This window comes from Megascapheus bottae, chromosome X (genome assembly GCF_031878675.1).
Source record: "Megascapheus bottae isolate mThoBot1 chromosome X, mThoBot2.hap1, whole genome shotgun sequence".
Lineage (NCBI taxonomy): Eukaryota > Metazoa > Chordata > Mammalia > Rodentia > Geomyidae > Megascapheus > Megascapheus bottae.
The window spans coordinates 3,206,790-3,228,135 of record NC_143547.1 but is presented as its reverse complement, the minus strand read 5'-3'; the positions used below and the strand labels follow the sequence as shown (position 1 = coordinate 3,228,135).

At 41.0% G+C, this 21,346-nt stretch overlaps 1 protein-coding gene across 4 annotated transcripts; it reads left to right on the top strand.

The window, feature by feature from the left end:
- The first annotated feature begins 89 nt into the window (after window positions 1–89).
- Window positions 90–18,402, top strand: Gemin8 (gem nuclear organelle associated protein 8). 4 transcript variants are annotated; one of them, XM_090325606.1, is made up of 6 exons: window positions 164–249; window positions 1,785–1,881; window positions 2,595–2,634; window positions 9,535–9,571; window positions 10,664–11,114; window positions 17,533–18,402. In XM_090325606.1, the coding sequence occupies exons 4-6, from the start codon at window positions 9,569–9,571 to the stop codon at window positions 17,784–17,786; spliced, it is 708 nt and encodes a 235-aa protein (XP_090181732.1). In that variant the 5' UTR covers window positions 164–249; window positions 1,785–1,881; window positions 2,595–2,634; window positions 9,535–9,568; the 3' UTR covers window positions 17,787–18,402. The 4 variants fall into 4 exon arrangements, with proteins under 4 accessions (XP_090181728.1, XP_090181732.1, XP_090181729.1 ...); XM_090325603.1 differs by lacking the exon at window positions 2,595–2,634; XM_090325604.1 differs by lacking the exons at window positions 164–249; window positions 2,595–2,634 and adding an exon at window positions 723–843.
- The last annotated feature ends 2,944 nt before the right edge of the window (window positions 18,403–21,346 follow it).

Here is a 21,346-nt window from a genome sequence, read left to right as displayed (position 1 = left end):
GTCCAAGGGCCATTTGAAAATAACTGGGGGCGTTTACTGATGTCACAATCCGGAGCTGCCACTGGCATTTAGTGGAGGATGGCCACTGATGGCTGCTGCTGATCATGTTATGAAACACCGGACAACCCTCAAACCACAGAATGATCCTGCCTTGAATGTGAACATTTGAGCCTCTCAGATGAGGACACAATACCAGAGGAAAGAGCATACACCACAAGAAAGGCGCAGAAGAGCACCAACTCCCATCAGGTGGGTCAAAGGGAGGGAGGGGGGCAGAAGAGTGAGTCTTGGGTCTCAGGGAGTTGCCTGTCACGTCTGTCTGAACTCCTTATACCCACAGTGTGGTGAGCCTTTGTCAAAGGCTTATGTGCCAAGAGTGTCCTGCCAGTCTCCATAAGACTCTGTGATAGCAGCCAAAATAAGTTAATATCCATTATGTGGATTGTTTCAGGAACTGCTCTATCTGAAACCTATCCCCTGTAAGTCTGAGTCTTCCCGGTTCTGCCTTCCCCGGGGTCTCCGATCGCGCTTTCGCCCCAGAGCCAGCACTCAATTGTCTCGCGCGTGACCTTTCAAGCTCTTTTCCCGCGCTCTACCCTTAGGGAAGCAAGATTCCCAGGCTAAGCCCGCCCCTCCCGTCAACATAGCCGAGGGGGCGGACGTGACGTAGACGCGTGGGCGGGACTTCCTGCGTGCCTTGCCCGCGTGGCTCTGACCCGGAAAAGTGCTTTTAGTTGCCCAGCAACGCGGTCTTTAGGTCTCTCGTTCTCACATCTCCTCAAGGTGGAAAGGAGGCTCCTGGCTCAGCCTCTGCCTGGTATCTGCAAGCTGCCTAGCCTTGAGGTGATTTGGGGGAGGTCTGAGTTTGTCTGAGGGAATAAAGGAGGGAGCTGGCAGTCCCGGGGCCTGGCTTCCTCATAGGCCGGGAGGTCCGGTGTCGGGTTGTCACGTTGCCCTAGTAATTATTCGCATTCAGGGAAAATCCAGCCCTATAGCTGAATGGGATGTGTTCTTAGAGTGATGCCTAAGATCTGGGCCTGTCTACTGGAAAATAATTGAGGCTTGCTTTCTTTTCTCTTACACTGTGACCTATGGAGGAGGTCTGAGGTTTTTTTTTTGTATTTTTTTTAATGGGAATTACCTTGACGACGGGCCGCTGCAGAAATTGCTACAAAAGTTGTTTCACGGGCTAGACTCTTTATTCAACTGTTTCTTATCCTAAGCAAAAATAAAACACTACTTGAACAATTTTAACTAAAGATGAATACCATAAGGAAGGCTTCTAGGGTTATATTACCTAACTGCTGTGAGTTGAGGCATTGTGCATGATCTTTTAAAAATACAGTTTTTACTTTTTATTTCGCAGAGCAAACATCTCTTTGGGATGACATATACATGTATGCATCCATACATATACACATACAAACAGTTTTCTTTTTGTGGTACCAGGTCCTTGTGTATACTGTGCAAATTTTCTCTGGCTGAGCTACATCTGTAACCCATGATTATTTGAGTCAGGGTCTCCGTATGTAACTCAAGCTAGTCTTGATCTCCCTTGTGGAGAATCCTAAGGTGGATTCTAGCCCTTCATAGCACTGGGACTACAGACATGTGCCAATGCACATGACTCTGAAACCATATGTTTTAAAGACATTCTTAGAATCTGGATAAAGCTGGAGGCAAATTCAAAGTGTAGTGGATCTAATGTATGTCCATGACTGCACTGGTAACAAATACAGACTAAAGTTTAAGGGAGAATTTTCCATTCTAAAATTGTTTTACAGGTGGTAAAGGATCATTTCGTGTTTCTTAAGATCCAATGTTTCAATAGAAGGCAAGGAAGCCCAGAGGGGAAGTTGAGCAATTAAGGCTACAGTGTAGGTAAGTGCGTTTACAAACTAGGAATGGAACTACTTCTCTTATTAGGAAATCTACTCATAGAACAGTTGGACAAGTAAATTAAGAATATAACTATAGTTGGTTAAAGGCTAGATGAATTTAAAATACCTTGAAAACATATTCATGTATTTTAAAACTTGTTTCTGAACAGATTTGAGGCCTTGTACTCAGTTATTTATGTTAATAGCTCCTCAGTGAATTGGAGGAAAGAATGTTATAAAATTAAAACAATTTCAGTATCATCCAAGGGAAGGAGTTAATAGCTTTTTTAGTTGTTATTTTTGGGGGGTGGGTCATGGGACTTGAACTAGGCCTGAGCCCTCTACCTGAGCTCTTCAGCTCAAGGCTACCACCCTAGCCCTGGGACTGGGAGTTGTCCCTGAGCTCTTTAGCTCAAGGTTACCATCCACCTTAACCTTGAGCCAAGCCCCACTTTCCATTTTCTAGAGGTTAATTGGAGATAAGAGTCTCAGGTCCTTTTTTCCCCGGGCTAGTTTTGAACCTTGATCCTCAGATCTCAGCTTCCTGAGTAACTAGGATTAAGGGTATTATGTTTTTATATAGCTTTTTTATACTGGAAGGATAATGAGAAAACTGAAAGGAACAAATTGTAATGAAGTGCCCAAATGGGTTGAAGTATGGGTTCTGTATTCAGAGAACAGATTAATGTGCCATTAACATGAATATGTTTACAGAGACGGGAAAAACCTTTAAGACTATGAACATATAACAGAGGTATGTCCTTAATTTGCAATACTTGCTAATTCCACTCTTACTTTGTTATGGTCACACCAGGTTTTGCTACATGACTAATAGGCCTGAAGGGAAAACAACATAATCTGGATTTTTTTTGCCTGTCTTGGGTCTTGAACTCAGGGCCTGGGCACTGTCCTTGAGCTATCTCAAGGCTAGCACTCTACTACTTGAGCCACAACACTATTTCCAGCTTTTTTGTGTATGAGGCACCAAGGAATCAAACCCAGGGCTTTTGTGCATACTAGGCAAGCCCTCTATCAATCTACCACTTTCTTGGCCCTTAATCTAGATTTGTTGTTATTGTCTTGAACTGTATTTTCATCAGGTCATTATCCTTTATCCCAGTTTTCAGTTGTCCCTTTCGGTGAAACAATCATGAGTCAGAGGTAACTGCCTCCTAGTTCACTTCTGACTCTAAAGCTGGTTACATAGAGACTTGGCAAACTTGCAAATTAATCACACTTAATGACAGACTAAACAATGCCCTTCTGTAAAGAAGATGTCACTGGTATGGGAGAAAAAGATAATTGTTAAATGCAGCCTTTCAGTCTTCCCCATGCCAGTAATTTGTGATAATCTTAACGCAACTGCAATATCCAGAAGAGAGTAAATTGGAGCTTGCTGTTAAAAGGAGGTCGGGAGTTTGGCCTAGTGGTAAGAGTGTTTGCCTAGCATGCACAAAGACCAGCGTTCAATTCCTCGGTACCACATACATAGAAAAAGCTGGAAGTGGTGCTGTGGCTCAAGTGGCAGAGTGCTAATCTTGAGAAAAGCCCAAGGATAGTGCTCAGGCCCTGAGTTCAAGCCCCACTACTAGCAAAAAAAAAAAAGGAGGAAAAGGAAATCAAGCTGGATTTTTTTTGCTCCCTTGCTCTTTAAAGTTGTCTGTTACAACTAAACGTAGTGGCATGTGTACTTGAAGTAGGCCTGTGTCAGTGAAAAGATGGAGCTTGGACACCTGTGGGTAGGATAAAGGCCTTTCATACTTAGGACATCTTTGACATCCAAATCACTAAGCAGGGACTATATAGAACCACAGGAGGGAGCCCGAGACAACATTGAGCTGAGTATGTTTGCAAGAAGTATGGGCAAGAAGCAGTGCTCTCAAATACCTCCATTTTATTAATTTTCTGTAACTCAGTGTCTTGCCAGTGTTTATATTTTTGAAAGGCATGTTCTTTGAGATTTAGCATTGCATGTACAGACATTGCCTAGAATCATATGACACAGTTTATGTAAAGTCAGGTTTTTCACCATATCTTTATTTTGTTGCAGACACCATTCCGACTTTGAAGCCATGAATTAAGACCCTCAGAATAATATAGCTGGCTCAGAGAGCCAATTCATGGATTCCTTTATAAAAAAACATTTGCCTTTCAAAGTTTTAGCATGAGTAACTGAGTTAATGATTGAATTTCAATGTGTTTCTGTGTATAAGTCAAAGAAAATAATTTTCTGTGTATTTAGTTTTCAGAAAACACATAAGCTATAAAGGAAAACATGTTTTCATATATTTTTATTGTAATTAATAGGTTATAGTACATTCACCAGATAGAAGGGTATTACTACACATTTATTGATATCCTTTCTCATAGCTTCGTTCCCATTTCTCTCCCCCAACCCCCGCCCCTTATCTTGTTTCCTCCCCTTCCCTATCCAATTTCAAATAACCAAATATGCATATATACAATATATCAGACACCAAGGTGAAATACTGTAACTATGAGATAGCCAAGGGACGGCAAAAGAGATGAGAGATAACATAGGTTAAGGACAACAATCACTCATTATATGGCTTTTGTTTCTATATCCTGGAGGTCCTTAGAAAGGAAAACATTTAATCAAATGGGAATTTGTATTTTCATTTTACGTACCTGCTTGTCATGACACGTCTTAGGTTTTGTTTTTATAAGACAATAAATATGAGCCAGATACTGGAGGCTAATGTCTATAATCCTAGCTGGTTATGTAGCTAGAGATCTGAAGCTCACCTAGGCAGGAAAGTTCATAAGACGTTTTTTTTTTGGGGGGGGGAGGGAGGTGTCATGGGGCTTGAACTCTGCCTGGGTGCTATCCCTGAGCTCTTCAGCTCAAGGCTACTGCCCTACCCTTGAGCCAACCCCCACTTCCCTTTTCTAGAGGTTAACTGGAGATAAGAGTCTCAGGTCCTTTTGTGCCTGGTCCTTTTGCGCTTGGGCTGGCTTTGAACCTTGATCCTCAGATCTCAGCCTCCTGAGATCACAGGCTTAAGCCACCAGCAGCTTCAGAATACCCTTATCTCCAATAAACTACCTCCAAGGAAAGCCTGGAGTGGAGCTGTGGCTTAAGGGGTAGAGCACTAACCTGGAGCAAAAGAAGCTCAGGACAGGGACAGTGCCCAGGCATTTGGATGTAATTCTCATTACTTAGGACCTAGAAGGTCTTAGGGTTCAAGGCCAGCCTAGGCAGAAAAGTCTGACTCAATCTCTAATTAAACAGTTATGAAGAATCCAAGCTGGAAGTATAACTCAAGAGGTAGAGCTCCAGCTGTGAAAAAGAAAACAGTGAAAGCACAAGGCCATAAAGAGGTCAAGTGTAAATGTGTTTTTATGTAATAACAGTAGAGATGTTACGCCACTGCTTTTTCAATAAAGCCATATTACTTATATGAAGAAATTTTTAGTAACCTACTAGTACTCACATGTTATTCACTGAAAATGACATCTGTATTCATACATTAAAAAATATATCTCCCAGAATAAGCAGATTTGATGCCCAACAAAAGCATATTTTAGTGTGGCTAGATGGGAAAATACATCATTCAAGACTGGGGCTCTGTCCTGTCTGTAGGCCTCAGCAGTGTTTAGTGAATGACCTCAACCCTGTTTTTATCCTTCCTCCTTTGGAGAGGACAATGAATCGTCTCTGTTACTCCCAGGGGCTCAGCTGGGTAGTGACCATGATGCCATTGTGCTCTCTGGGGAGGGCTGCCCAGCTTGTAGAGCTTGGATCCGGTTTTCCCTGACATTGCCAATCCCTTTTCTCTCAGCTCTGCCAGCCCATTAGGAGACAAGTTGTTGTTAAGTCTGTGAAGCCCTGCGCCATAAAAGGACAAGTTCCTAGGGAGGTGGAGAATAAGAAAATCAAATGAAACATTCCTGGAAAAGGCTTTGAAGCCTGCCATACCCACAGCTTTCTTCTCCCCCCTAATCCTGGGGCTTGAACTCAGGGCCTGAGCACTGTCCTTAGCTTTTTCCTCAAGGATAGCGCTCTGTCCTTTGAGCCACAGCATCACTTCCAGCTTTTCTGTGTATGTGGTACTAAGAAATCGAACCATAGTGTTCGTACATACTAGGCAAGCACTTTACCACTAGGCCAAACTCCCAGTCCCTGAGAGCTTTCTTTTCTTTGTCTGAAAATGTTGCTGAAATGGCTAGGAATGTTTGTTTTAGTTGGTGTTTTTCTTTTATAAAATTTTATGTTGCAGGCACCGTGGTGGGCATGGTGGCTCACACCTGTAATCCTAGCTATTCAGGAAGGTGAGATCTGAAGATCAAGGTTCAAAACCAACCCAGGCACAAAAGGACCTGAGACTTTAATTGACCTCTAGAAAGCAAGAAGTGGGGTTTGGTTCAAGGGTAGGGTGGTAGCCTTGAGCTGAAGAGCCCAGGGAGAGTGCCTGGGCCCAGAGTTCAAGCCCCGTGCCCCCAAAAGAAAATGTTATCTTTAAGTACTTGTACAAAGGAGGTGCCATTTAATAATGTAGTGTATGAATACAGTATATCTTAATGGATTTCACCTCTGTCAATATTCTCACCCTCCTTCCATCCATCCCTTCCCTTTTCTTAATTTTGTGGAATATACAGTAAACTGAAGATCTTTTGTTGTTGGCGGTGGTGGTGGTGGGACTTGAACTGGGCCTGGGCCCTGTCCCTGAGCTCTTTAGCTCAAGGCTACTGCTCTACCACTTTGAACCACAGCACCACTTCCAGTTTTCTAGTGGTTCATTGGAGACAAGAGTCTCATAGATTATTGTGCCCAGGCTGGCTATGAACAGCGATCCTCAGATTTCTGCCTCATGAGAAGCTAGGATTACAGGCATGAGCCACCATCACTGGGCTGGTCCTGAAGATCTTTACATGGAAAAAAAATAGCCAGCTTTTTCATAGGACCTATTTTCAGAAGGGATTTTCTTTTTCTTTCTTTTTTTTGTGGGTTATGAGGCTGAACTCTGGGCCCAGGCACTGTCCCTGAGCGCTTCAGCTCAAGGCTACCACCCTATCCTTGAGCCAAGCCCCACTTCCCATTTTCAAGAGGTTAATTGGAGATAAGAGTCTCAGGTCCTTTTGTACCTGGGCTGGCTTTGAACCTTGATCCTCAGATTTTAGCCTCCTGAGTAGCTAGGATTACAAACTATGATTATAGGTATGAGCCATCCCCATCCCCTCACCCCCCACTCAGAGGAGATTTTCTTACCTGAGGAGCTAACTGATAGGAACTGATGAACAAGTCACTTAGCAGTAAAGAATATACTCTTTCTATGGCAAAGGTACCCAGAATGCCATCCTGCTTTGTTTCCTTGTGTCCTGTCTAGCAATGGCAGGTAGCAGGGTCACAGTCACAAATCATGGCACCTCTGGGCTCTGGTGGTTCATGCCTGGAATCTTAGTAACTTGGAAGGCTAAGATCTAAGGGTTTGCGGTTTGAAGCTAGCGGGGGTTTGAGAATAATGAGACTCATCTTCAATTGACCAGCAGAAATGAAGCTGTGGTTTAAGTGGTAGAACTCTGTCCTTGAACATAAAAGGGACAGCATTGAGGCACAAAGTTCAAGCCACAGGACTGGCACACAAAAAATGGAATTTGGTCAATTTGAACCTATCAAAATTCTCAATTCATGAAAATTGGCATGGTTTTAAGTATCTTATGAAGTATTGAAAGAAGTCTAAATTCAAAGTTGTTTTATTTTATGAGGCAGCCTTTCTTTGTATCCCACGCTGACCTCAAACTCATGATCCTCCTACCTCTGCTTCCCTAGTTGCTGGGGTTCACAGCCATAATCAGCTGGGATTCACTTCTTAATTTTCTGAAAGCACACATATGTCTCCTAGACATATGTTATTATGTGCTTAAAGCTTTTCAGAAAGCTATTTAAATTTCACTGTTAAAAATACAAAACCTGCCTGTACTGAATCAGTTACTTAGTCTACACCTTACAATTTAGTACTCAACTATGAACAGATTTCTATCATAATCCATTTGTGTTAGTTTTGTTTCTGTGAATAGTAAGACACTTAAGAATTGTCCATTTTACATTCTTTCATTGCCTATAAAGCACAAATGTATTAGCTGGGTTTTAGGAGGTTGCTCATATTCAAAACTTTGAATTGTAAATAGAAAGTAGTATGAACTTAGTTTATATGTCCACTACTTATGATAACTACTTTCCAGTTTATAGTCACTGCATGTGTATGCATTTCTGGGTTTTGGATGATGAATAAGATGTACAGGGTATGTCAGCCTTCCTAGAATAGCCTATTTGGAGCTTGTTATATATGAAAAGTTATGAATGGTAAGCTAAATCTTAAAAGATAGAAATAGTGAATTTAACCTCTCAGTTTTTAGCATAGCCATGCCAAAGTATTTTACAGAGATTATAAAATAACTCTGATATCAAGATTTGGAGGGGTTTTTTGTTTGTTTTAATTCTACCCTCTAGTTAAGTGAAATACAAAAACTAACAGTCCTTCAGTATCTCATTTCCATAGTTTTAAAACCTAAGGTTTTGTTTTTAGTAGTTTCATCTTACAGAAGCTTAAATGCACATTTATTAAGTACATTCCAGTGTAGCCAGGTGTTTAATAACAGAACCCCTTAATGGGGGGATCAATTCTATTTTAAATGTTATTAAAAATGTGCAGCAGCAGATTGAACTTTACCTTTAGAACTTTCATTCAGTAGATGAGTAAATCACCACTAGGAATCAGGTAGAAAGGAGTGGTCTAGCCAGTGCAGTGGCGCAGTGGCTCACGCCTAGCTAATCTGGAGGCTGAGATCTGAGGATTGTGGTTCAAGCCAGTCCAGGGAACTACTAAAGTCTATGAGACTCTTATCTCCAATTAACCACTAGAAAACTGGAAGTAGTGCTGTGGCTCCAGGGGTAGGGCGGGATCCTTGAACTGAAGAGCTCAGGGGCAGTGCCCAGGTCCAGAGTTCAAGCCCCACACCAACCAAAATAGAGAGAGAGAGTCGGCCAATATAGAAAGAGAGAGGCGTGTGGGGGGTGTCCTGGCAATGGCAAAGTGATGGCATTTGGCAAAGGGAGTGTACACAGTACCCTGGAGAGTCCAGTGATTCACAGTGGTTTTTAAAGAAATAGTAGCATCACTTGCTGGCTGAAACCAAAACCAGACCCATTGGGGAGGTTAAAGTCTCAAGCAAGCCCACATGAGGCTGGTCAGATGTCTTGTTAGAAGATGTTTCTGCAGTCAGAAGCTAGGGCAAGATCCTGCAGAGATTTCCAGTCTGTTGGAAAGATTCTTCTGAAGGCTCAGAAGAACCCAGTGCTGTCTTAAGTACACATAAGCCTGCTAAAGACTGGTAAACAATCACTTTAAATTTTCATTCTTGTTCTGTATGTACTATTTTGTACATAACATAGAAATTGCTAAGTATTTCCATCGTTATTTTCATAAACTTGACAACTGAATGCAAAACCTTGAAGGCCACTTGGCCACTTAATCATGCCTAAGGAGATCTTTTCCCACCACAAGTAGTGCGTGCTGGTGGCAGACAGCCTCTTAGGAGCTAGCTGCTTTGCGTATCACAGCATAGGCATGAACATTGCACAGCTGTACTCACCAGATAGATGCTCACACTGGCTGTTCTTTTCTGGTTTCAGTGCCCGCTTGGACTTTCCCAGTCTGATAGGAGCAATGGTAAGATTAACCTTTTTTCCGCATGAGTTAAAAACTAGTCTTTAAATTCTTATTAGTTAAGTCTATGAAACTGTCTTTAAATTCTTGATGAGAGTATAGGTCAGTGGTAGAATACTAGCCAAGGACCTAGCTGTGAGTCTCAATTTGTAGTACCACAAGAAGGAAAATAACTTTATATTCTTGTTTTGTTATAGAGACCTAAGAAATAGGTATACGGCCAGGAGTTTGGCCTAGTGGTAGAGTGCTTGCTTAGCTTGTATAAAGACCCAGGTTCAATACCTTGGTACCATGTACATAGAAAAGCCAGAAGTGGTACTATGGCTCAAGTGGTAGAGTGCTACCCTTGAGGAAAACCCAAAGACAGTGCTCAAGTCCTGAGTTGAGTCCCCAGGATAGGCAAAAAAAAAGAAAGAAAGAAAAGAAAATACAGTATCCAAAATCCCAAAAGCTCTGAAATAAACTTTTGAACACCAACAGGTTTCACATTCTGGATTTTCAGATTATAAACGTTCAGTCTGTAAAATCTATACACAAATTTTAGAATCCCCCAAAAAATCAAAATCCAAAAATATTTCTGAATCTGTATTATATCTAAGGGATTCTCAAACTGCACATCAGAAAATAGAAGTACCAGCTAGTACATTTGTAGATATTTCTTGACTCGAGTATTAAACACTGACCTGGGCCTAACAGGTAGCAGAAGAAGCAAAGATTATCATGGTCATCACTTATACGTGGAAAACCATTTCTAAATTGAAACTACGAAAAATGACCAAGATGATAAATGACAGGTCTTATCTAGAAATGTTCATTAATAGGTTCTGTCACTGCACTGTAAAGTTCCATAACCTAAAATTAATTCTCTCATAGGTCCCTAATATTTACATGTACAGAGGTGAAGTATGTCGACACTTGGTTTCTGTTGTAGATACAGATCAAGCAGACCTTCTTTGACCCAGTAACATTCTCCTTGTGTAGAGTAGTTATTTAGTAGATACTCAGTAAATATAGTATCATCTAGTCAATTCAACCTTTTAAGATTTCTTCTGAGGATAATCTGGTTCGTGCCATTCATTTCCCCTCATTTTGTAGGCATCAACACCCGGAGTCCCTATATCTTGGTATTCTCATCCAGCATATGCAAGATACTGGGAACATTATCATCAAGCGATGGCTTGGATGCGAAGCCACCAGAGGGCCTATAGAAAGGCTATGGAGTCTTATTTCCATTCGCTGTGGTACTATCCTCCCCCAGCATTTCCCCACAGCTCTTGGGCTGGCTATCCCCAGTCCTTCTATGATTACTATACAGCCTGGCAGGATTTATACTACAATTATCCACATTTTCAAAGGTCTGAGCAGCCTCCATATGATGGCAATCAGACCCAAGCTTCTACAAGTGAAGACCAAACTTTGTTTGAAGAGGAAGAAGAGATGGACACAGAGTCAGAAGACGGGATAGTGTGTGATCTGAGTAATATGGAAATCACTGATGAACTCCGCCAGTATTTTGCAGAGACTGAAAGGCACAGAGAAGAGCGACGTAAGTTCAGGCCTGTCCTCGGGCTTCCTTTCCTTGCCCCTATTTTCTCCTTGTCTTTTTTCTTAATCCGAAGCACACAAAATAATTTTTGTATCTCTTTTTTTGGATACAGTCAGTATTCTATATCCAGTCCTGAGTTTTGAAAAGCTATCATGAGGTGTTACACCTCATACACCTTATATTAGTTCCTAGAGTTGTTTTTTGAAGAATTATTTAAGTTCTGAAACAAAACTTACCCTAATTCCACTACCATTTGCCACAAGATATTTGCTTCACCAGATGGGTTGTGTACAAGTCTCTAATCTAGACTACAGTATTCAAGATATTGAATCCATTTTACAAATGAGGAAAGCAATCTTGAGTTGGTTAATGACATAGAAGTCATTTGTTGTTAGGATTCAAGTCCTGTCTGCCTGACTCCATCCACTTCCTGTGCTTCTTCCTCTGCCAGGGCCTCTCCCTGCAGTTTCTGGGTTTCTGAAATACTATATTCTTGCCATTTTTTGGAAGGCAGTGCAGAGAGCTCCCACATCTTAAATTGCTCCCTTCAGCATAGAAATCAGCGTGAACTTAAGCAGAATAATGAAATACTGAACACTTACAGTCTTTCTATTTGGTTCTGCACTGCTGGGTAGAGAATTTCAATAAAGACCTTTTATCTTCAATTACAAAACAAGATTCTTTTTTTCTTTTTTCTTTTTTTTGGTGCCAGTACCAGGGTTTGAACATAGGGCTTGAATGCTATCTGTTAGGTTTTCTGTCCAAAGGTAGAACTCTATTGCTTAAGACACAGATCCCATTTCCAGTATTTTGGTGGTTAATTGAAGATGAGTCTCATGATGTCCATGCTGGCTTTAAGCTGCAATCCTCAGATCTCAGCCTCCTGAGTAACTAGATTTCAGGTGTGAGTCACTGACAACAGGCTCCTGAGCTGTTTTTAGACAGTGAAGTTGAAGTATGCAATTATACTTTTTGAGCACAGACCCACTCTGGACATTTGTCTCATCTAGTTTACATGTTAGAAAGAGCATAAAACCTGTCAGTGTGATGGTAGATGTGGAAGGGAATTGTATCGATACACTTTTCTTGTAATAGTGAAAATAGCAATCATCTATGAACTTCTGGGTTATATTTGTCTCAAAACAAAGGACACAGGATGAAAAGACCAGTCTAAAATGGCTGCAGTTCTGCTGGCAGACACCTGTGTTCTGATATGTTGCTGACAAGCCAGAAATGAGGCAATCTCAACTAATCAAATCTGTGTTTTCCCTGAGTTATGTTATGATTTGTAATTTTGGCAGCATAATAACTAATCTCATCAGAAAGACATGTTGATCCTAGAAAGTGGTTATTTACAGAGTTTATTATTATTTTTTTTATTGTCGTGGTAATGTATAGAGGGGTTACAGATATATTCGCCAGATAGTAGGTACCTTGCTTCTCACACATTGATACCCCTTCTCATGTTTTTGAAGAATGACATTCTTAATAGTCATTTTGTTAATGCTCTGCCCCTCACAGTGTTCTGCCTTTGGGCTAATTATCTGTGGAATATTAAGTGAATGTTTTCCTGCGGTGTAAGATTCTTTTTCTTTTAAATTATTTTATTTTTTTGTGTAAGCTAAAAGGAAATTTACACACTGAAATCTCAAAAGACCTTGGGCATACACATTAACCCTGTTAGAGGTTCTTCTTCATGTCTCTCTTTTTTCCATAGGAATTTCCCCAAATATTTAAAACCCATAGTTTTTACTGTATATACAACCTAAACCATAGCAATCTATGATTATGTCATTTTACACTGTGCAAAATCCTCAAAAAACAGTGGTACAATAGAACAAAAATCAGTACAAGAAAATTTCATTGTAAGACATTCATAAAACTTGGTCCTTCTTTAAATCAAACAGATTTAAAACAAACACAATAGCTTCAGACCCCTCCAATCAAGTTCTGACAATGATCCATACCCTATAGCAAAAAGACCATCGATGAAGTACCTAGCAGAAGGTCAAATAGCAATATGCCAGATTGAAAAGATTTTAAAAAGAGCCCCAAAATGTTAACAAAAGCTGATCTGAAACAAACCCATCACACACAAAATTTAAAAAAATAACAGGGACTTTGGACCTTATTACCTTATTTTTGATAGCAAAAGCAATTCAACTTATGATATGAAAAATTAAGAGGACATTCAATGCAACTGGAAAAGACTTAAGGGGATTTCAGACAGTGCAGATCTGAGTTTTTAATTTTTTTTTATTTCAAAAGTTTTGTTAAGGAGGACACCACCAGTGTTTTTCACGAAGACATAAACGTATACACCCCAGCAACACAAAAAAAGAATAAATCTTCAAAAATGTTCATCCCTGATTATTTACATTTTTTCTAATATAAATTTGGGACTTCAGTATGTGAATAAATATACATTACTATGTATACCTTTCTAGTGCAGCTTACCAACAGATCAGTTGGAGTTGATTTTTTTTTTAATTAGAGCAGGTATGCTTTTGATGGCATGGAAGGCTGAGTAACTTCCTGTGATTTATTTTCATTTGTCAATTATAAATCTACTTTGGTAATATCATGTAAATTTAGAAAAGATCACTGTTATATATATGCATAATGACTGTACTTTATTTACCGAAGAATCCTTTCCACCTAAAGCAGGCGTAGCAGAGTTCAGTAAGAGATGATGTGCAATTTGAAGAATGATCCTTTATCTGATACATAATATGAAAATATTTGTCCCTGTCTGTGACTTTTCATAGACCCTGCTCTTATTATGACGTAATTAACAAATAAAGTTTGTATAAAAAGACAGGCACCAGTGGCTCACACCTACAATCCTAGCTACTGAGGATGTTAATGAATGAGGATCACAGTTCAAAGCCAGCCCAGACTGTAAAGTTTGTGATACTCATCTTTTTAATAAATTACCAAAAAAATAACCAGACATGGAACTGGCTGGCTGAGCCCTCTTCTTGAAAGGAACAAAATATGCCAGAGAGAGGGTGGGGGGCTTTCTTCACATAAGAGGAAGGACAAAAGTAAGAAATAGAAGAAAGATTAAACAAAAGCCTTTATATTAGGATATTCCAGTGTGAAGTTTACTAAACTTTCAGTTCTCTCCTGTCAGTATGTACTTTAATATATTATCTGTGGCCATGTACACACAACCAATCTGATTGTATTTGGTTTAAAATCAATTTTAGATTAATCAAGTGGAGGTGAAACAACTTGAATGTAAGGAGATAGGTTTCTCCTCTAATTCTGTGCTACTTCTCTACTCTGTTACCCTCTCAGTACACAAAAAGGAGCCCTTCTGTTGGAGAGGCCCTGGGGAAGCACCAGGAAGGGATCCTTGCCCATGCTAGCATGTGACATTTGACCATCTGTTTCTCTATCCCTGAGTTGTCCTCATTTCTCTTTAACAGCATCTGGGAGGAAAAGAGTTGTTTACAAAAAGTAATGCATGGCCTTTGTCTAAATAGTCATTGGACAGCCACTTCCTGTGCACTTGCTTTGTGTCAGTCAGGCATGCTGTCCTCCTGGGGCTAGGGACACAGCAGCCAATAAAGATGAGATATGCTTTCTCTTACCACCACCCCCTCCCCGAGGTGGCTCTCAGCGTAGGTCATAGGCTCAGCTGCACTGACAGGCTATGCACCCTGTGGATCAGTGTTGCACAGCAACTGTCCCAAGGCTGGAAACCCGTGGAATTGTCTTGGAATTGTCTGAGTCACACAGTGGGGACAAGAGCAGAACCTTAACTATTGATGAGGAAGCCTGAATGTGAAGGAAGTACTAGTAGAAAATACATACAGAAGGCTGTGTCCTTATTGATCAAGTCCTAGGGCTTGACTTCAGGGCTTGGGTACTGTCCTTGAGCTTTTTTCTCAAGGATAGTGTGCTGCCACTTGAGCCACAGCTCTACTTTAGGCTTTTTAGTACATAATTGAAGAGTAGAGTCTTGTGGGTTTGTCTGGGCTGGCTCCAAACCACGATCCTCAGATTTCAGCCTTCTGATTAGCTAGGATCACAGGCATGAGCCACCAGCGCCCAGCCTCCACTATAACCTTTTATGAGCAAAGGTCCTATGAGCAAATGCTGACTGTATGGTAGAACAGTGTAGTGCCTTCCTTGACTGCTATGGGAGCCTAGTTCATGTTCCATGAATTTAATTTACTGATGTCAATACAGAATTTTGTTTGCCTACTTAATATCCATAAGATAGATTTTGTCTGAAGAATAACAAAAGCAATCATTATAAACACTGCAAATTGTATAGGAAAGAAAAAATAAAGGAATAGAAAGGCTAAAATCATACATTCAAACAGCAAAGAACTATTAGCTATTAAGTTTTCAGGATTTATTAAACATGTAAACTGAAATGCTCAGATTTAGACGTGACATTGAAGATCTCTTGTGTGACCAAACCTGACAGTGAAGCCAATTATAGTCTAATGAGAAGCTCTAAAGCACCTAGTATCCCTGAATATGAAATTACCTCCTCCCAAAGATACTAACAGAGAGCTAAAGCATCCATCACATGTACGAGGCTACTCATGAATGGCACAAGGAATCTGTTCTGCTAATATGGGAATGGGAATCTTTGTGTAAGAGGTCCTTCTTTCTAATTCCACCTTTAGTGTATAGTCTAGGGGCCAGCCACTAGTCCATTGTACTGTCTGACTAGAGTTGTTTTGAACTGCTGTAACTGTCCCATAGTGGGTGTCCTAGGTTGTCTCTCCTCTTTTTTCTGTAAACATCTAGCAAGGTATACTTTCCTTCAAAGTCCTGCCAGAAGAACCAGAGTTGATTCATTCCAGGAAAGGGACAAAATAAAGGAAATGTGCCCAGAAAGTAGCTTCCCAAGCCAGGCTTCTGCCCCAGGTACATATAGGGCTTGTGGAAACAAGTGGCAGGTGCAATTAGATAATGCTTTCTGTGACCCACTTTTAGGTTTTTAGGTTCTCTCTCTGTCTCTGTCTCTGTCTCTCTCCTTCTCCCTCCCACCTTCCCTCCCAATGAGTGATACTCTTTGGCTAATTAGACCTATCTCATCACTGCCACACCACTCCTCCAGAACTCACTGTATTCTTAGGGTTGTAAGAACTGAACAACTTAGATACTGCTGTTTCAAACTTAATAGGAAGACCAACATCAAACATTTCGAAGCAAATGCTTGTTGGTCTCCAGTTACTTTGCATGTTGAACCAGTATTTTGATTTAGTTCTGCATCTCATAAGGAATCAAAAGTTCTTTTCTATGGGTCATAGCTAAAGGACATTTACTTTGTGTGACAGTCATTTGACTGTCTATATATTATTCCTATATGCACAAGTTGAGTACAATGATGATGACAGCAGTGGCTGAACACATGTGGCCATATCCAGTTTTAGTGTTGCCAAGTTTGTAAAATACCTTCCTGCAACCCCAAGCTGGTGGTTATAAAGAGCAGGATTTATGAGAGCAACTGTGCAGAGCCATAAAAACACCTTTCCCTTCACACTTGATTAGCTCACTGCTGTGTTCCCTTCCAGAGACTTCTGGGGAGAGGCCCAAGGAAAGGATGATTTATATCATTGTTTTATTCCCTACAACCATCACACTCCTTATCTAGTGGCATTTCTCTTGGTGGCAGTCGTTGCTGGAGATAATGTGCTTTCGGCTATAAATTTCTCTCCTGACAGAGTTACTTACAAAATCTGTGAGTTGGCTTAATGTTACCTTAATGCAGCATTGTCATGTTAACATTTTTATGTTGCTCTTTATATAAGAATAAAAATTCTGGTATTAGGACTCACTACATTAAAATTAAAAGGGAAAAATAAAATTGAATAACTATTTCTTCCATTACAGGAATCCACTTCAAGAAATAAGATTTGCACTTGCTGTTTCACCTGGACTAATGGCTAACTTGGCTTCCCCCAGTGAGGAAACCAAGCTCTTATTGCACATTTGTGATTCCTCCTCTACGTGTGGTAGTGAATAGTGCCTTTTGAAACACTGGGCTGGAATTCCAGAAAGCCTTTTATTTATAACGGGGGCCCAGATTGATATTTGAAAGTGGCAAGTGCCGTCCACCATTCGTGGCTGGGCAAATGATGAGAGAAAGCCAGGTGCTTTCATTTTTCCTCCTGGATATTCAGGACACATTTCAGTGGTTTGGTAGACTGGAGTAATGGGTTTCTTTATGGCTTTGGCCATTTTGATCATCACCACTAAGCAAATACTAAAATCTGGAGATAAGGCCTCAGGGTCTAGAAAGCATCTCAGCTGGTATATGTGGTTGATTTCCCAGTTTGGAAGGGAAAGCTGAGGGACCTTAGGGGCCTACGGCGACACCCATCCCACGCTCTCCTGCCCCAGGTGTGTTTGCACATGCATATGTGTTCATGTGTGTGTCTGTTCCCAGGGCGGCAGCGGGAGCTGGACGCAGAGCGCCTGCAGGAGTATGTGAATGCTGACCATGGCCTGTATTACATGCGCCCCACGGTGAAGCCTCCAACTGAGAAGCCTGGTGAGCGGCGCAAGGCTGAGATGAAGGTTTTGTATGGGAAGAACGCTGCCAAGATCCAGGCCATGGAGACCGCAGTGCAGCTGAATTTTGACAAGCACTGTGATAAACATCAGCCCAAGTACTGGCCTGTCATTCCCCTCAAGTTTTAAGCCCTGGGCATGGGGACTGCAGGGATACTTCCTGACCAGGGTCCCTAGCCTCATCCCCTTCCCTTTGGATCCATCCTTTTCATCTCTCCCATGCATTTCTCAGGGAACGAGGCCTTGGCACTACGCTATAACATGTTCACTAGAGTCCCAGAGGGCTCTCTGTGGGTTGATGGAAGGTTAGCCACTTAGAAATCTGTACTGTCACCTTGATAATTTTGTATACATTCCACCGGCTTTTTTGTTGTTATTATTTTGTTGTTTTGTTTTTGGTTTTTGCCAGTTCCTGGGCTTGACCTCAGTTCATTACATTCTTTGCCAATTTGTTGCTCGGAACTGGTGCTCTACCACTTGAGCCACACCTCTGCTTCCAGCTTCTTGCTCTTTAAATACAAATAAGAGGCTCAAGGATTTGTCTGCCCACAAATCTTTGAACCTAGATTCTCCGATCTCAGCCTCATTAGTAATTAGAATTATAGGTAGGTATAAGCTACGGGTACCTGGCTATAGCAGTTTTTGATGTTATGAAGAGCGCGTTCAGCTTATTAAATTTCATGCAGAGATATTACCTAGTGTTTTGCCTGTTTAATATTTCCTTCCTTTAATCTACCTGACTATCACAAAAGCCTTAAATAAATCAGATGCACTCTCTGACTTTGACTGCCATAGCCTCCACTGGAAACCATGAGACAAATACTAATTGTCACCAATACAGGGTATCTACATGTCCTTTAAAGAGCCAGAGGGAAAATCCTTTTGACGTTTCAGACCAAGTCGAGTTGGTTGTGACACTTCAACCTTCCCTGATAATGAGAAAGCAGCCATAGATAGTAACCAAAAAATGTGTGTCTGAGTTCCAGTAAAACTTTATACAAACAAGATTTGGTCTTACGGTAGTAGTTTGCCAACGTGTGCTCTAATAGAGTAAAAAAATCAGTCTGTGATTATTTCATTTTTCTCTACAGAGCTTGAATACTCTACAGAATTGAGTGCAAGGAACAATTGCTCTCAGACTTAGTCCCTTCTGCCATCTTCTTTGTTGTGCAAATCCATGCTTAAGCTCTTACTACAGGTCAAAGTATTCTTTCAATAAGGGAATACATGTCTGAGAAATTTGAAAATGGATGGAATAGTCCATTTGTCGAAACCAGCTGCCTTTTAAAATAAGTTATTGCAGTGCACTGCCAGGGTGCGCCTATGCTGACCTGAGATTAGCACATCCATCAAAGGTGGGTGAAAAGATTTAGTATTGACATGTTTCTCCCTAAGAACATTTAGCTTCTTATTCAGCCCCAACCCCAAGACAAATGCATTACTTTCATCAGCCTCAGGTGCTTATTTTGCCAAGCTCTCATTTTATTACTAGAGGTGCAATTTATGCTTAGGTATGCAGACAGAAATCAGAACTCATTTTCCCTTGAGGTGAAACATGACTAAAATTTCAAATCAAGTTATTTCTCCTTACTATTAGAAATTCATATGCCTAAACAGGGACATAAAATAAATGTTACTCAAACATAAAGCAAAGCCTGTGGTCATAGCAAGTGTATCCACACACTGCCAGAGGCATCTTGGGGAAGCCTGAGAGACAGTAGACAGTAGCGCAGGGTTCTTGGCCTCAGCACTATTGATGTTTGAAGCCAGACATTTGTTGGTTGTAGGGAGGGGAGCTGCCCTGTGTATTATGGGATGTCCAGCAATATCCCTGGCCTTCACCCACTCAAGTTCATTAATACCCCATCACTATTGGGACAAACAAGCATACCTCAAACATTGCCAAGTGTCTCCAGTGGTAAGAGAAGAACATATAATGAGAAAGAGGAAGGTGATCAGGGAAGGCTCAAGGCTGTCAAATAGCTTTCTGTGTTTGGAGACCTCCTAGTAGTTAGGAGAGTTTGGAGCCATTTCTGTATGTGCTGAGTATGCAGAATGCAGGTACCAGTCAGATCACAAAGAGGGCTTCATGACTGAAATGAACTTTCTGCAACACATTAGAAGGAGCTGAGTGAAGTCTTGGGGAAATGGCATAGGTATAACTAGGGCTACATGGTAAAGGAAGGATGCAGTTAATAGAACTCAGAATCAGCCTAGTAGAGGAATTCATGCAAAGCTCAAAGTGCCCCTAGAGAAGCCATACATAGCTTGTGTTGCTTTTTTGATTATGTGAGCCAGCCTGCTCAACAGTAGACTCCTTTTTACTAGCTGCCTGATAATGTAAAGTCTAGACTTGATTCCAATGGATGCCAGTCTATAACATGACAGTCTTACCTAGTTACTCAGAAGAAACTGGTAAGATTTGAATTCAAGGCAACGAGAAAAAAAGCTTACAGGGCTCCCATTTCAATCAATAGAATTGGGCACAGTAACATATACCTGTCTTCCCAACTATGTGGGAAGTCCAGACAAGTCTGGCCATAAACACAAGACTCTATTTGAAAAATAATGGGAGCAAAGGGGGCCGGAAGTGTGGCTCAAGTACTAGAAAACTTTCTTAGGGAAGTGGCACTGTGGCTCAAGGGGTAGGGCAGTACCCTTGAGCTGAAGAGCTCAGGGACAGCGCACAGGCCCACAATTCAAGCCCCACAACTGACAAAAAATCCCTAGCATGGTCCAAAGCCAGCCTGGGCAAACAACTCTGAGATGCTTATCTTCCATTAATCATTAAAAAGCTATAAGTAGAAGTGTGGTCAAGTGGTAGAATGCCAACCTTGAGTGGATAAAGCTAACAAGAGTACCAGTCTCTGAATTCAAAAGCCTAGTATTGGCACCAATTAAGTAATTTAGCAAAGAAGAAAACACTGAGTGGGCTCAAGTGGTAGAACACTTGCCTACATGAGACCCTGGGTTAAATATTTAGTACTGGGAGAGAATTAGTATGGACTTCCCCTGCTGGTTTGAACTGCGATCCTCAGATCTGAGCCTTTAGAGTAGCTAGGATTACATATGCTACATTGACACTCAACCAATGCTACTTCTTTTGTAAATAATCTTTCACATTCCTTTGTTCCTTTCTACATGTTAACAGAGAAATTTGCTGCTAGAGCATGGAATGTTGATTGTGCTTTTAGCTCTTTCCTCAAAACTCTTCCAGAATTCTGGATGTGCCATTAGCTCTTATCTCCTGACCTTTAGAATCCGAGTGTAGCAAGGAAACTAACTGGCCAGCCAATTCAATATCACACTCAGCTGAGGGCCCTTTCTACTCTTTCTTGGATGAAGAATACCTTGCAGATGTGTAAAAGAACATCTCTGTGGCAAGCCTTCAAACTTAAAAATGTGTTGGCTGGCTCAAAAATTTCTCTTTTCTAGCATAAATATCTTCTGTTCTACATAATGTACAGATTTTCCTTTGTTATGCCTCTCTGGTAACACTATATTATTCAGTCCTACAAAATGTGATATCAGAAACTATATTAGGTCTCCTCAGCAATATATACTTGGCGTGTGTGTGTGTGTGTGTGTGTGTGTGTGTGTGTGTGTGTGTGTTGGTATTTGATCTCAAGGTCTGGGCACTATCCCTAAGAGTTATTTTTTCAAGGTTAGTGCTCTACCATTTGAATCAT